General features: G+C 30.9%; 2 protein-coding genes and 1 long non-coding RNA gene across 3 annotated transcripts in view; 2 read left to right on the top strand and 1 right to left on the bottom strand.

Annotated features, from left to right (window-relative positions):
- Positions 1-17,089, bottom strand: part of LOC107454778 (clavesin-2) — a 356,878-nt gene that overhangs the window by 199,941 nt on the left and 139,848 nt on the right. The window lies entirely within an intron of this gene.
- On the top strand, positions 11,341-14,034 carry LOC122271513 (uncharacterized). The gene is made up of 2 exons (XR_011637684.1): positions 11,341-11,482; positions 13,907-14,034. It is a non-coding gene; the product is annotated as an uncharacterized lncRNA (long non-coding RNA).
- LOC107446466 (carbonic anhydrase-like) overlaps positions 14,299-17,089 on the top strand; it is a 15,785-nt gene continuing 12,994 nt past the window's right edge. The window contains exons 1-2 of the mRNA XM_071185767.1: positions 14,299-14,302; positions 16,222-16,389. Coding sequence (XP_071041868.1) covers positions 14,299-14,302; positions 16,222-16,389 — 172 coding nt within the window. The remainder of the gene's footprint in view (positions 14,303-16,221; positions 16,390-17,089) is intronic.

Here is a 17,089-nt window from a genome sequence, read left to right as displayed (position 1 = left end):
TCACGAGAGCGAAAAGGAAGGAGTTAATGTAAGATTCTTAGTTTAGTAAACTCTATTTATGGGATTTTTACTCACCCCTATTTCTAAATAATTCAAAAACTTATGCGAAACTCCTCTTTTTTACAGTCACTGATGGCTCCCCCTCAAAATTCTCGGTATCTATTACACTGCAAACATTTTTTTCCTCTGCCATTTTCAATACCTAAAAAGTTGTTTACAAAAAATTAATGCACTTCGCTGTATCTCTAGCACGCAATGAGGGTCCCGAACTTATCTCCTCATTCCGATTTCAAATGTGTTATAATCAGAAGTACGTTAGAGTATGGCAGCACAATCCTCTTCTCTGCACCAAAATCACAGTAATCACTCCGAGTAGTTAAAACAATCTATAACTCTAGCCTCCAAGCAGCAACGGGCTTCCCATGTTGGACTCCAATTCCTATTCTCCACAAAGAAACTGGCACTACCTCAATATTGCACAGACTCTTCTTAGCAGCAAAAAATTCTTCCTCCACCACTTTTCCCTTGGTTCTCACTCCGCAATGAATTGCCTTTTGTGTGAATTCCAGTTTACCATACTTAAAAAAAAAAAAAAAAAAAAAAAAACAATTTTCTCAAGTTTCATGACATCAAAACGGTATAAGTAAATACGGTTTTTCTTACAGATCTTACAAACATTTTTTCTCTATGCACATGATCTTCCATATCAAACAACAAAAAATCCCAACGAAATCCTCCTCTTCCATTAGGAATTCCTCCACACTCTTTGGAAAAATTTTACCATTCCGGTGACCGATGCTTCGAAATCCGATTAGAACATAGCTATTAATCCATGGAGCAATATGTGTTATATTTCTTAAATCTATCCCACTTACTACTTAGTTTTCACCGGATAAGTTTTAGCTATTTGGTTAGCAATTACAAAATTCAGTATCGAGTATCTCGATTACGTTATTTGTTTCGGACAGTAAATCCGCAATCACAACCTTGATCTCGGCTACCCATACATTCCCTCATAGCATCCTCTTCTTACAAAAAGAAGTTCATTTGAGCAAGTGCAACCATGAAATCTCTAACGATTGCTTGGATACCAGCAAACGTTGGCATCCTCCTCCCAACGAAACCGTAGATAGACTGGCTAAACAAGCCACTAATGCACCTCTAGCCGTTCCCCCTATCACGCCCGAAAACTTGTCATATTCATCATGTTTAGCGAACTCAACTATTCATCGCAAACTCAATAACCTCTGGATCAACTTGAAGTACCACAAACGCTTCTCCTTTGGTCACCCAGTTCATAAAATTTCTCTCAATCAACTCCCAAACTGAAAATACGACATTTTAATCTCGCGTCTCCGAAGTAACACAATTCAATTAAATGCAATTTGGAACAAGATCGGATCTTTGTGTGATCATTGTCAGTCCCCAGAATCTATAAACCACCTCCTCTTTGAGTGCAAAAGGTTCGATCTTCAGAGACAAGCACTGCGCGCCTGAATCGGGGTGTTCCCACTTTCCTATCACCGTCTACTTAACTATGACCAACACGAAAAACTTTTAAAAAACTTTCCCAGCCCTTTATATTGTATTTTTTTGTTTCATTGTATAATATTTTCATTAAAGCTAACTTTTGAAACTAGTCCGGTTATTTAATTTTTACAAACTTTATAGGGTAAACTAACCAGTGAAGGAACACTTAAGCTTCTCTTGCCTTTTAAAAAGTCATATTAATTTCAAAATTCAGAATTTTAGTTAAATGACAGTGTCAACATATTTGTTACTAATTGCAAATTATGTAAAAAAATTGTAGAGAACTTACATAATATTGTTTAAAAGTTTTGGAGGTTCAAATAACAAGTAGTAAGAAGACCAAGTGAAGGAACAGCTCTTACCAGTGAATGAACACCCAGTAAAGGAACACTTAATTTTGGTTATTTTTTAATGCTCTTTATGAATTTATAAGCCATACAAATATTTAAAAACAAGCCTATTCTTGAAATTATAACATATAAATACTTGGAAAATGTTAACTTTTTTTTGTAATCATGAATTGAAAATTAAAGTGTCAACATATTAACACATACTGTTCATTCACTGGGAAATCTATGCCCAGTAAAGGAACATGCCTGTTCCCTCACTGGTTAGAAGTTGTTTTTCGTATTTTTAACATACTTTTGATGCGGAACATCACTAAAGGTACAAGAAAATTAAAGTTTATCTTTTATTTTCATTAACTTAGAAAAAAACCCAGTAAAGGAACACTTGTTCCTTCACTGGTTTTTCATCGTTTGGTGATCCAGTGAATAAACACCCCCTTATCTCAGTACTTGATTATGCTATGGTGCTTTAAAAAAAATAAAACGTAACTTCAATAACTATATTTTGAATTCTCTTTTTCACAGTGAGAAAAATAAAACTATTACATGCAATTAATTCCACTTCAAACATATAAATACAAACACTCACCTTATAATTTTTTCAAAGAAACAAGGTGTTGCAGAGATAATAACAAATTCAAAAATTTTTCCAGAGAAGTCTATTTGACCAGGTAATCCAAAACATTGCTAGATGACTTCCTATTGTTTGGCAGTAAGCTATTGTTACCAATCAATCTAAAGAAAAACTTTCAAATTCTTATTTTTAATCAATATATATGAAATGTTCCTTCACTGGGTAGTGTTCCTTCACTGGTTGGTTTACCCTATATATATATATATATAGGGTAAACTAACCAGTGAAGGAACACTTAAGCTTCGCTTGCCTTTTAAAAAATCATATTAATTTCAAAATTCGTAATTTTAGTTAAATGACAGTGTCAACATATTTGTTACTAATTGCAAATTATGTAAAAAAATTGTAGAGAACTTACATAATATTGTTTTAAAGTTTTGGAGGTTCAAATAACAAGTAGTAAGAAGACCAAGTGAAGGAACAGCTCTTACCAGTGAATGAACACCCAGTAAAGGAACACTTAATTTTGGTTATTTTTTAATGCTCTTTATGAATTTATAAGCCATACAAATATTTAAAAACAAGCCTATTCTTGAAATTATAACATATAAATACTTGGAAAATGTAAGCTTTTTTTTTGTAATCATGAATTGAAAATTAAAGTGTTAACATATTAACACATTCTGCTCATTCACTGGAAAATCTATGCCCAGTTAAGGAACATGCCTGTTCCCTCACTGGTTCGAAGTTCTTTTTTCGCATTTTTAACATACTTTTGATGCGGAACATCACTAAAGGTACAAGAAAATTAAAATTTATCTTTTATTTTCATAAACACAGAAAAAAAACCTGTAAAGGAACACTTGTTCCTTCACTGGTTTTTCATCGTTTGGTGATCCAGTGAATAAACACCCCCATATCTCAGTACTTTATTATGCTATGATGTTTTAAAAAAAATAAAACGTAACTTCAATAACTATATTTTGAATTATCTTCTTCACAGTGAGAAAAATAAAACTATTACATGCAATTAATTCCACTTCAAACATATAAATACAAACACACACTTTATAATTTTTTCACAGAAACAAGGTGTTGCAGTGATAACAAATTCAAAAATTTTTCCAGAGAAGTCTGTTTGACCAGGTAATCCAAAACATTGCTAGATGACTTCCTATTGTTTGGCAGTAAGCTATTGTTACCAATCAATCTAAAGAAAAACTTTCAAATTCTTATTTTTAATCAAGATATATGAAATGTTCCTTCACTGGGTAGTGTTTCCTCAATGCTTGGTTTACCCGAAAGCTTGGTTTAAGCGAAGTGTAAAGCATGTAATTAAAAAATTCATTTTCAAAAATAATTTGATTCAAAAAATAAATTATAATAAGTGTTTATTATTTATTATAATTTTATTTACTAACAGTCGAAAAAAATGTTGATTTTTAAGGTGCAATTTTTAACATTATGTTAAAGAATGTAATTTTACATTGCAAAACACAAAGTTTCATTGAAATTTGTCTAAATAGTTCCCGAAAGACTGAATTTTAGAAATGTGAATTTTTTATTTTTGATAAAAATTAAGAAGTCGAGTCAGTTTAAAAGAGAAGACGAATAATTAAAAACAGAGAGATGATTTAATACTTTTTTTTTAAAAAAGTAATCACGATAAAAAAAAAGCAACCTAATTAAGAAAAGTAGAGAATCGAAATATCTTATAAATTTTGGTAAAACTAAAAAGTACTGAACTCGATTTATATAAACCCGGATTTTGTCCCAATTTGAAGTTTCGCAATGGTTTCGTTAATTAGAAGATTAAATGAAGATAATAACTAGATGACAACTTAGAACTGATGATCAAAATCGTCGATCTAGGATTCGACATATAAGGCTGTTTATCGAAGGCTCCGTCTTCATATGAAATGATGCTTTGTTGCGAACAATATGCTATTTTTATAACTGCTATGTATTCGCAATTGTTGCTCATGAATGTTAGGTCATGCTTAGCTTATCAAAAGCCTGCCCTGTCCACGCTTATTTTAAATATGGACCAAAACGCCAATATGGAGAAAAACCACAGTTTTGTAAGAATGAAAAGCATTTGTTGTCTAATTTTTTAATATTTGATAACTTACGCCAATGCTGCATTAACTGGGCTCATGAAATTTTGCAAAAATTTAGAATAAGGCAGAGATTTTTATAATTTTTATCTGGGTGGGAATGCGTCGCCAAATTAGCGATTTTTAAAAAAGTTTAATTTTAAAAATATTTAAGTTAAAAATTATCAAAAATTATATTTTTAAAATACTTTTGAAAAATAATTTTCTTCTCTTGTCATTATTTTTTATTTTTTTCCATTTTTTTTAAAAATATTTTAGCATATTTTATGAGCTCTATATACTTGTAGCTTATGCCCAGTTAATAAAACTTACTAATTTTCTACGTTTTTCTCTTCGTTTTTATTGTGCTATATATATATATATATATATGATTTTACCCATATATATATATANAATTCGGCAGCGATTTTGATAATTTTCACCAAGGTGGAATAATGTCGCCAAATTGGTGATTTTTAAAAAGGTTTAATAGCTTTCAAAATATTTATTTTTCTGTTCTAAAGCCGAGTTAATTATTCGCGGCAAGATTATATATATATATGGTTTAAAATCATCGCATTGCTTTAAGTGTAAGGCACTTAAACTATGATTTTTTTTATTTTCCTTGACAACAGAGCTTCGAAAAACAGTGACAGGAGATCAGTTATTGGCGGAGCCTCATAACTGTTTCGTTTTCACTGTAATTATTAACCTCAACTTTCGCAGCTCTGTGTAAAGAGCCCTGATTAGAGAGAAACAAGCATGCTTTAAAACCGAATTAATAGCAAGCTGATAAAATGAAAAAATTATTTCTTTAAAATCTCAAATGCTGAGTATTTTAATTAATTTTTTGGGTTTGTGAGTAATTCTGAGCTCAGGCAATAAATTTTTATTAAAGATGTTTATATGTTTTTAAAACTGATATTTTGATTAACATTTAATGGTAACTATTTATTTTCATTCTAATGCAAAATGCACAAAAGCTACACACGCAATGAAGATAAGGAAATAAATAAATTTTTTCGTGGTACTGTGTTTCGTGTCGTGATTACAATGTAAACTCTCGAACATCAATAAAAACTCTGTTGTTGAAAATTCTAGATCAGCTATTATTTGTTATTCTGTTAATTGAATGCTATTATTAGAATTATTATTTGTTGTGCACATGCCTTCTAGAAAAATGCGTGAATGAAAAAATTCTAAGAACAGATGTTTAGAATTTCACATAAGCGGGATGGGGATGACATATAAAACCATTTCAATTATAATAATAATAATAAAAATCTTCCTCATGAAGAACATGACATTGGGTATCCATTACTTATTTAATATGGTTTTTAAATTTTTAATTTGTTTGCTTGTTGTTTCCTCTTCATACGGTACTATATACCCTTCAGAGAAAATTCCAGAAAATGCCCGTGAGTATAATGTAGCTGCTGTTATATTTTTAGCTAAACTAATATTGATATTAAAAGATAAACTACTTTTTTTTTCAAAATGTATGCCCTACAATGAATAATTATGAAGCATAATAATGATCAAGAAGCATAATTAACTCTTCTTAAAACTATGTTTAAATAAAAGGGAGCTTGAGGAGCTAATGTTTAACCCACAAATTATAACCAAGATCTTAATAACACTTTTTCATTTCCTCTTTAGAAAGTGGGAGCTTGTGTCATTATTGGTTAGCCTGTGAATCCGTTAATTAGAGGCAGTTATATCCCTTCTATAATTAAAATTAAAATAAGTGAAAATTGAAGTAGCTAATGTTTAACCCACAAATTATAACCAAGATCTTAACAACACTTTTCCATTTCCTCCATAGAAAGTGGGAGCTTGTGGCATTAAGCGAAGATAGTTACTCGTAGTTGCGGTACCAGCCATCCTTGCAACTGGAATCGTACGGTTTTTGATATAGCAAAGATAAGAAAATCAGACGTTGGTTTTTTAAGTTTTTATACACCATTACGCTCAATCATTCAAAATAATGATATGTTGTTAAGAAATGATAAGTTTTGAATTTTTAATTCATTTATTTATTTATTTTTAAAATCAGGGTTTAAATCGAGACGGAAAAGATGAAAAGTCGCTAGTAAATCCATTCCTATTATATATAGTTAATTATGTAAGGTTGATGGGAGCAAATCTGCAACCATTAATGCTTTAATGTAAGCTTATAGATCGAGGTACTTGCCTTGCCTCTTCATGTGAGAAATATTTGCCAAAGGCAACTGGAGTATGTCATCGAGTGATAAAATAACAGTAAAGTAATTTTAAAGATATATACAAAAAAATAAGTTTTTGTTGTTGTTGTTAATTTACGTCGCACTAGAGCTGCACAATGGGCTATTGGTGACGGTCTGGGAAACATCCCGGAGGATGATCCGAAGACATGCCATCACAATTTTGATCCTCTGCGGAGGGGAGAAAAAAAAATAAGAGGATCCGAATAATAATTGATAAAATACAAGTACGAATACGAGAAGTTCGAATAACATAAAATATTCACACGATTGAAAAACATATTTACAACGATATTTACTACATATGTACATATTTACAACGAAGTTAATAAAAACAAAATCGGAAAAACTAGCATATACATAGCTACAAACGCAGCGAAAATATAAATGATGTAGATGATTATAGAAAAAATTTGCATCTAATATTAGCACGCTGAGCGCCACGCTAATTTGACATGACTTGCCCATCTGGCCACGGTAAATAACTACAAACTAAATTTGCAAATATTAGACAGATTTTGCGATTTTTTGAGATGGTTTATCATGTCATATATGACAAAAGTTGTGAAATATATAAACCTACGATTTTTTTAAAAATAGTGGTGGATAAAAATCTATTAAATTGAATTTATTAAAACAAGAATCACAAAAATTAAGTTAATTTTGAATACATTTTCTGCAATTCCATAAAAGAGTGTAAATTTTATAGTATATACTGAAACCTTTAAAATCTGACATCAATTGACATTCTGAGTTTGTTCTTTCTATTATTGTTTATCGGCAAACAGTTGTTTATCCCTCTTTTCATTTGAGATAACGATATCGGATAACGAAGTATTGAGGGTACTAATTATTATTGATGTGTCGTTTGCATGTTTACTCAAAATTTCGTCTTAAATTACGATTGCGTCAAATAGACGCATATCCGTAGAGATAGGTATACCACAAAGAGAATTTCAATATTTCAACGCTTTTGAAGAAAATAGACTTCAATATATATCAACCTCGTTCAACGGATAAAAGTCATTACAAGAGATAAAATAAAAATGCAAACGGGTTTGTAACTTTCCTTATAAAATTCGAAATGCGTCGTAATGACGCGTCCCTTAAACCTAGTGTTAAAAATCCTTTGTGTACCGAAAACAATGTTCATGAACTTTTAAACATATTATAACTGATTCAAATTTTGACTCTTTTTTTCTAACTTATGAGTTCAACAAGCATGGATAATTTTAAAAATAGCATTTCTAAATTTCTCTAAGTAAACATTCTATTATAAAAGTGCTAATTTTTTTTTATATTTTTGTAATTGAAACACGATAAAAGGAAGATTAAAATAAGTTCGTTAAGATAGAAAAAAAAGGGTGTACGTAAGTTAAATTGATTAGAATCTTTGCAAAATTCACAAAAAATTTCTTCTCATTTAGAGGCTTCTACTGTGTTTTTTCTCCTTATCTCTCTCCTCTATTACGTTTGATTGACATCTACTCGAGCAGGAGTTTATAAAATACAGAAATACAGACCTTGTTATATAAAAAAAAATTCTAATATAATAGATAACTATTTAATTCTTAGAGCAAAAGCAACTATAAAGCCTATCTTAAATATTCATGAAGATGTATTTATTTTTATAAAAAAAACTTACTTTTTTGTACTTGCGTTTTCTTACTATAAGAACGGATATTTTAATAGTATTAAACAGAATTTTAAGAGTAGCTTATAATTAATAATAAAAATTTCATTTAGAAAATTCGTTAAAGATTGCGCAAGATATAGGTTTTTAAATTAATCCTTTCATACTGAGCATGCACGAAAAACATTAAAAAACACTTTCTTTATATTTTTGTTTATAATCGTATTTGGTAACTAAAGAAAAGAGTCCGATTTAAATATCTTAAAAATGCAAAAAGTTTCTAGCAAATTTCTAAACAGCTTTTGTACATTCTTTTATTTAAAGCTCTAGATGGTAAGGGGTTTTCAACCAACTTCATTTTGAATCATAAAACAAAATTTCATAACAAATAGTAATACCCTAGAATGATTGTCCGGACCACAAAATGTGAGGATATTTGCAATAAAACAGCTGGAAAAAAAGAGTGTGATCTTATATAATGTCAATGTCATCTTCTATACACATAAAAATGAATGTCAGTAAGTGTGCGTCATTTATAGACTCCTAGACCATCTAACCGAAATCGATAAAATTCCCCATATAGATAGTATAAAGGAGGAAGGTCCCTGACGACATTAGAACCTTCTACTACGAACCATTCGAACGGGATTAATGAAAAAAGTAAAGGAATTTTGTAATTGGTTCAGCGTTAGCCATTGTTTTAAATTTAACTATAAGCGAATCAATTTTTCACATATTTTAATGATAACATTAGTGATAATTGCTAGCTTAAAGCTCTATTGGATAAAAAATAGTTTATTGCACGTATTAAGGCAGCAAACAACATTTAAAAAAATTGAAATCATTTTAGCTATTTGTTATTTAAAAACTTCGTGGAAGAACCAGGTAAGGGACATTTTCCAAGGAAAAAAAAGTTGAATCTGAACTGTTTTACTACAAATTTATTCGAAGACTAGACTATTGATTATTAGCTTCATTTTATTTACCGCTGCCTAATTTGAAACGATAATCATGCAAGCACTTTTAAAACTAACGTGGATTAGTTATGTTAAGATTAAAGTGAAAACAAGATCGGTTCTGATGCATTAAACCTAGCCATATTAATGCAACCACTTTATTTCATTTTCTCTGATTCGTTAATTCCATTAAAAATGTCACTTTCTTCGTTTTACCATCAAGCTTTTAATGGTGTCGGTATATGCTTTTTTATTTTAATACATAATTTCGTAATGTTTCTCAGTACTGATTCAGCTAGTTTTTAATAAATCTTATTTAAGAGTACAAAATTAAATTAGTGGAAAACCTCTTTCTATTTAAGCCTTTCCCTCCAATGTAAGAAAAACTATTCAGAAAATTGCTCAAACGTTTTTAAATTCAAATACGATTCAAAATAAATTTATTATCTTGAAAAAAATGTTGTCAGCGCATGCGCGGTATAAAAATATTACTTTAAATACTCATATCTCGTGTAATTTGTAATTTATTATATTTTTTTTTAGCTTTAAAATGATATTTTTATTATTAATTTAAAATTATTTGAAAATTTGGCTGAATTTCATTGAATATATCTGCAGTTGTAAGAAAACGTAAGTCAAAATAAATAGCATTTTTTAAGATAAAAATGTCCATATTTCCATGAATATTTAAGCTAGGCTAACGAAATTTTGTGCAGTTTTTTTTCATACAGTTGACATGAGTTATAAGCTAATTGCTGTATTTTTTTGACGCAGGGTCTTCAAAGATCTTTTAGTTCGAAATTTATTCCCGGTCCCTGGATTCGAACTCAAGTTCGTGGGAACGTGAGTCCAGCGTCCTGCCAAGCAGTCTATCCCGGCCCAAAGTCTAGATTTCTTCGGATAAAGAATTTCCATTTCTAAGTGTTCAGAGATGCCAATTTGCTCCGCTTTGTATAAAAGTAATTTTTAATGATAAATGAAATTTAAGTTATTTTTTGCCTGGTTTTCCTCATTTTTAGTAATTTTTCGCTGCTACATCTCAAAAATCCAAAGCTTCATATAAAATGCAACTTAGTTGATTGGCGAATCTTAAAAGTGGGCGTAAAAATTTAAAAAAAACTTAAGACTTAAAAAGTAGGCGTTATTATCTTAAATCTAGGTTTTACTATTTAATTCGCTACCGATTTATTAAAATTTTTGTACCTTTGTGCAACAATGTACGATAATTAATGATAATTTTTGAAGCGAATGGACAACTTGTCACTTTTTTAATGTGTGACATAATTAAGTTAACTGCTTACCTATCATAAATCCAAAACATCCTTCTAAATTCCTGTTTTTTTTGCTCTGAAAATAAACAAAAACCGGCTCTGAAGCATGCGAAGAGGTTTTGCCTTTCTCAAATATACTCAAAGCAGAGTTTGTTACCTAATAAGTACAGGTTGCTTCTATTTTCTTGCTTCGGAGAGCACCTAACTTAAGAGGGAAAAATAAACATTCAAACATAAACAGTTAAAAGATTCCGCCCTGTTTGCGTTGTGTATTATCTACAAGCACATAAGTAAAGAACTGACAGCAGTAGAGTCTACTTTTTTTCTACTTAAGTTAGGCATTTTTTTTCAATGTGGCATAATCTATAGTGTTTGACTAAATAAACTTAGATATGAATTGGGAGCTAGCTAGATCAAAGAAAAGATCTACCTTAAAGATTCTTTAAAAGTCTTACTTGGAAGATGGCCCTACTCCATCTAAAAAATGAAGTCACAGTCATTGGGTCTTCATACAAGTCATTTTTCTTTTATTTTAGAATCTCCATCTTATTTTTACTGCCAAAAAGAAATCATACATATTAGACAATATGAAAATTAATCCCCTCAAGAATTTAAAGTTCTGTATCTTAACTTTAAGAAGAATGGGGTCGTTCAACAATTCAAATTGGGCTCTTATTTGAAGAAACCTTTTTACACGTTTATTTATTTAACATGAATGTTTTGAAACTATAAACTTATTTCTGATCTGAAATTTTGCTTATAGGATCAACAAATGCAGCTTGCCCTCTCGAAATAAGAAAGCAATGGAGTTATAGTGCGCAATTTAAAAATGGTAAGTTAGATGTTTTAAGTAGATTGTGTTGGATGATTTACTGAAATTCTATGATTGCATTTCGTTAAATAATTAATATAAAGTTATGCACAAACTTTATAGATGACGCAATCTTGACTGATTCGTCTATAGAAAAATTGAAACACACTTTATTATTCTCAACCGACTTGTTGCTTAATTTTTCATTTAACTACTAAGAATCTATATATATAGGGAATTGTTCCTTCTATATAGCTGTCAATTTTAACCCTTATTTTGAAATTATCATCTCTCCATTTGGAGGAAGAAACTAGACCAACGTCAAGTCCTTGCTCATCCTTGGTATGCCAGCAAATCTGAAGGTGAACTTATGAAGTTTGAGGTTCTTCGAAGCATCTCAAGAATGCTTTGTTGATCCAGAACTTTAAGAGCATCAGATTAGAAATCGGCAAAAAAAAACTTCCCATCCTGATTAAACTACAACATTCCAGCATCTGCAAAGCTCATCTTAGACTGCTTCTACATTACTGCGGAAGATTTATTCCTGAAGACATCAAATGTTGTCTCAAAGTAAAATGAACGTTTGTATAGTTTCAAGGATCTGATTTGGAAAATTTACACAGTAGAGATAAGTCCTGCTACCACCTTTTTTGAGGAAAATGTGTTTTAGTTGTCAGTGGCGCCGTTCTTACTGCTATTGGCAGAGGGAGAGGGGTTTAAGAAAAAAATTCTTTTGAAAAAAACATTTTTCTTGGAATCTGATTTGATTCCAAGTACTAAAAACAGTATTGAAGAATATATTTTTACATTTATGTATAACACTTTTATACAAATAAGCAGTTGAAAAATTATTGCATGAGCATTTTTTCCAGCAATGTTGAAAGGTTTTGTCTTTAGCGCAAAAAGAAGAGAATCCAAAATAGGTATTTAAGTATATTTCTCTAATCAAATTTTCCCACAAAAGGGCAGACAGGTCGAGGAACTATATGGATGAAATTTTTGTTGTTTGTTATCCGAAAAAAAATTGCCAGGAAGACATTTTAGTGATGCTTTCACTGTAATCCCTTTCTGGTTTTATCTATTATTGTAAGCCTCAGTTCTTTACCTTATCTTGCCATCCTACCTTTGGTTTATTATTGCCTAGATTATATTATCTCTGATTATTGATTACCTGTTGCTATTATAAATAATTATTATTTCTTTTCTTATTATTAAGTTTGAAAACAAAGGGATAAGAGAAAAATTATTTTTTTTTATTTATTTATTCCTACGCAGATTTGTGCGCTCATTACAAGATGCAGCTTATAAGCCCTACAATTTTTATTGATATTCAGGAATGTTTTACATTTTGATATTTTTTATTATTGCCCTATAAGCATTCAGAATTGAATAATATTTACCAGTAATCAAGGTGTATAGCTATAAGTCCATATGTTTAGTTTAAAATTAAATTTATATATTAATATCAGAGCTGTTTCGCCAGGGAAAAGAGGAAAAAGAATGGTAGTAAAACAATTTTATATTTTCCTTGTTTTTGACTGGAGTAAAGCATAGTTTCCAACAACTACGGATTGTTCGTAGTATTTCATTTTCATATTTAAAGTGGTAATGAATCTTTAATAAAATTCTTTTTAGTTCTAAAATTTGTAAATTGAATTGAATATGATTTTGTCTACAACAAAATACAAATAAATCAATCTTATATATAAGAGCAAATTATTGAAACAGAGAGGAGTTTAAACCGTAGCCATTGTGAAAAGTCAAATTTATCTAAAATTCTAAAATTGCATTTCACTTGGGAAATACTTCCTCGGAAAAAGTAAAAGTTGGCAGGTCTGATAAAAGAACTCCTGTACACTAGCACTCAGTGACAGTTATAACATCTACAGGTCTGCGCAATGCCTCCTATAACTGAAAGCCTCCACGCGGTATTCTATAGTTAGTCCGATCAGACCACTATGGATGTAAACTTGTTTACGAAAGAGCCTTTTAATAGAAAATCTAATAAAAATAAGAAGTGATAGCAAATATACGTCTAATTTTTTTTATTTTAAAAATATAATTGGTTTGTTTTATTTACTTGTCAACCACCAAAGATTCCAATCTCAAATATAGATCATAACTTTCTCTCGATTACTTTTAAAATATAATGTGATTTCATGCGCACCACTAGTTCACTTTTTAAATAGTCTGCGCAGATTAGTTATAAAAAACCGTGTGGAGGCTTTCTGATGTAGGAGGTGGTGGTCTATGGCATATCTGGAAAAAAGTCATTAATAGTGGAAAAAATACGTAAATTAATAAAAGCTTTCATTTTACTGTATGAAAAATAGAGATACATGGTTTTACTACCTGTTTTTTTTAATCTTTTACGGGGTACAAACAACTTTGGATATTGAACTGAATTGCTATATCTATTCATAAAGTTTTTGTTAATAAACCTAGGTCCAAAATATTGGGGTGAAACTTTCCCAGCATGTTATGGACGGAAACAATCGCCGATTAATATTGTGACTGCAGATGTTGTAAAAGATGAAAATCTAGAAAGACTGCAGCTTACTAACTACGACAAACCACTTACAAGAGCTATTTATGAAAATAANGGGAAGTCAGTGCAGTATATTAAAAATAGAATGGGCCCAAGGATTGAGCCTTGCGGCACACCTGCTTGTATCATTCTGCTTGTCGAGTAATGCTCGTTTATTTTGATTTGGAAAGTCCTATTTAATAAATAGTCGTTGATGATGTGGATGAAATCCGTCGGCAACTTATGGCGAATCATTTTGACGATTAGTCCGATGTGCCATACCCTGTCAAACGCCTTAGCGACGTCCAACATGAGTACGGCTGTGGCTTGTTTTTTAACTACGGATTGTTCGTAGTATTTCATTTTCATATTTAAAGTGATAATGAATCTTATAAATTTCTTTTTAGTTCTAAAATTTGTAAATTGAATTGAATATGATTTTGACTACTACAAAATACAAATAAATCAATCTTATATATACGAGCAAATTATTGAAACAAAGAGGAGTTTAACACGTTCACGCCGGGAAAAATGAAAATACTGGTACGGGAAGAAAGAAAATACTGGTAGAAGAACTATTTCAATATTAGATAATATTCGGGAGGAGTTAATCTATTCTCAACAATAACAATTCACTCTAAGGAAATTTATCACGGCGAAGAAGCAATTCTATATAAAAATTGCATCCGTTAAAAACAATTGGTAGTCATGGATTTTTATTATTCCCGGAAAAAAATTGAAAAATGAAATTTATTGTTACAAATTTTTACTCCGGTGAGCTGCCAAGATGAGACAATCTAGCGTGACCCACCGGTGGGTCACCCGGCGTGAACGTGTTAAACCGTAGCCATTGTGAAAAGTCAAATTTATCTAAAATTTTAAAATTGCATTTCACTTGGGAAATACTTCCTCGGAAAAAGTAAAAGTTGGCAGGTCTGTTAAAAGCACTCCTGTACTCTAACACTTAGTGACAGTTATAGCATCTACAGGTCTACGCAATGCCTCCTATAACTTGAAGCCTCCACACGGTATTCTATAGGTAGTCCGATCAGACAACTATGGATGTAAACTAGTTTACGAAAGAGCCTTTTAATAGAAAATCTAATAAAAATAAGAAGTGACAGCAAATATACGTCTAATTTTTCTTTATTTTAAAAACATAATTGGTTTGTTTTATTTACTTGTCAACCACCAAAGATTCAAATCTCAAATATATATGATAATTTTCTCTCAATTACTTTTAAAATAGAATGCATACCAGCCAGCTTTTGCGCATTTAGCGTAAAATCTTATTTCTATTTTTAAAATGGTAGTAAAATGAATTTTTTTTATATATTCTTTGCATTTATAAACTTAATTTATAATATTTTTGACCACCATTACTTTTCAAATAATTAAGCATATATATTAATATGCAATGCTGTCGTGGTAGTCCATAATAGTATAAAAAGGGGTCTTAAAATTGATGACATCAACGTCTATATAGAAATTTAAACCAAAATTTCTACGATGAAGTAAAAACCTGTACCACCAGCAATTTTAATTCACTCCTAGATATTGAATTAATTGACGACAACACTAAATTTAGCCCAATCACTGCCTTTTTCCTTAGGAATATGACGTTGCCCTAGCACACGAAATACCCTCTCGATTTTTGGCGCTCAGCACCACCTCTTCCCCCCATCTCCATTCCACCTCACTACTCCTCATCATCGAATTACAACGACAGATGAATCGGTTAATACCGCTTCGCGGCAGCGCACCGAGATTTATATGATTTCTACCATTTTCTACCATTCGTGGTAGTCCGCATAAGCTTCTCCAAAATACAGCTTATATATCTACATAAAATTGTAATTTAAATTCCATATTACTACCACTGGGGAAAATCCTACTTCAAAAGATTAAAAGTTGGCAGGTATGAGAATGTGATTTCATGCGCACCACTAGTTCACTTTTTAAATAGTCTGCGCAGATTAGTTATAAAAAACCGTGTGGTGGCTTTCTGATGTAGGAGGAGGTGGTCCATGGCACATCTGGAAAAAAGTCCTTAATAGTGGAAAAAATACATAAATTAATAAAAGCTTTCATTTTACTTTATGAAAAATAGAGATAAATGGTTTAACAGCCTGTTTCTTTTTTCTTTTTTTTAATCTTTTACGGGGTACAAACAACTTTGGATATTGAACTGAATTGCTATATCTATTCATAAAGTTTTTGTTAATAAACCTAGGTCCAAAATATTGGGGTGAAACTTTCCCAGCATGTAATGGACGGAAACAATCGCCGATTGATATTGTGACTGCAGATGTTGTAAAAGATAAAAATCTAGAGAGACTGCAGCTTACTAACTACGACAAACCACTTACAAGAGCTATTTATGAAAATAATGGAAATTCAAGTAAGATTTGTTTCGTTCCTAGACTTTTATTTTAACAAAAATAATAGTTAACTACCATTAATTTAATTAAAATGGATAGTTTTTACTAGGAAAAATAATGCAAAATGCCTGGTAAGAAAGAGAAATGCGTACAAGATCAAAAAACAAAATCGAAATACAAACATGCCGGATAAATTTCAAAAGATGCATTTGAGTATACAAACTCGATCCCTAAATTCCCCTTTAGAGCGTTGTTGGGTAGCAACTTCCAAATCTTGAATGAGAAAAGTTATTTTCATTGAAGATTTGGATTTTCCAGAAAATGCAAATCATTTACAAGCGTTGATATTTTAGTTCACAGAGGGCGCTTTACTCACAGAATGAAACTGGGTTACCGTAGCAAACTAAGGTGTATCACATTGCTAGAACTTGACTCCATTCCCCTTCATGGTACAGTGATTTCCTTAATAATTAAAAACCTAAAGTAGAACGTGGCGTTAATGTGAGAGTGATTTCCCTAAATACAGTGTTATATACTTTTCAGCAAGTAGCACCGAGTGAAGTACAGCGTTTCCGCTCTAATCAGAGACTAAATTGGAAAGAAACCGGAATACAAACTATATCAAAAGGAGATATCTCGAGAAAAGCATGTAAGATCGAAAAAAACCAATAAAACTAGACGTGTTTATATTTTGAAGAATCTATTTAATGACAGAGAACT

This window comes from Parasteatoda tepidariorum, chromosome 9 (assembly GCF_043381705.1).
Source record: "Parasteatoda tepidariorum isolate YZ-2023 chromosome 9, CAS_Ptep_4.0, whole genome shotgun sequence".
NCBI lineage: Eukaryota > Metazoa > Arthropoda > Arachnida > Araneae > Theridiidae > Parasteatoda > Parasteatoda tepidariorum.
Note: the sequence above shows the minus strand (reverse complement) of the source record. Positions and strands in the feature narration are given on the sequence as shown.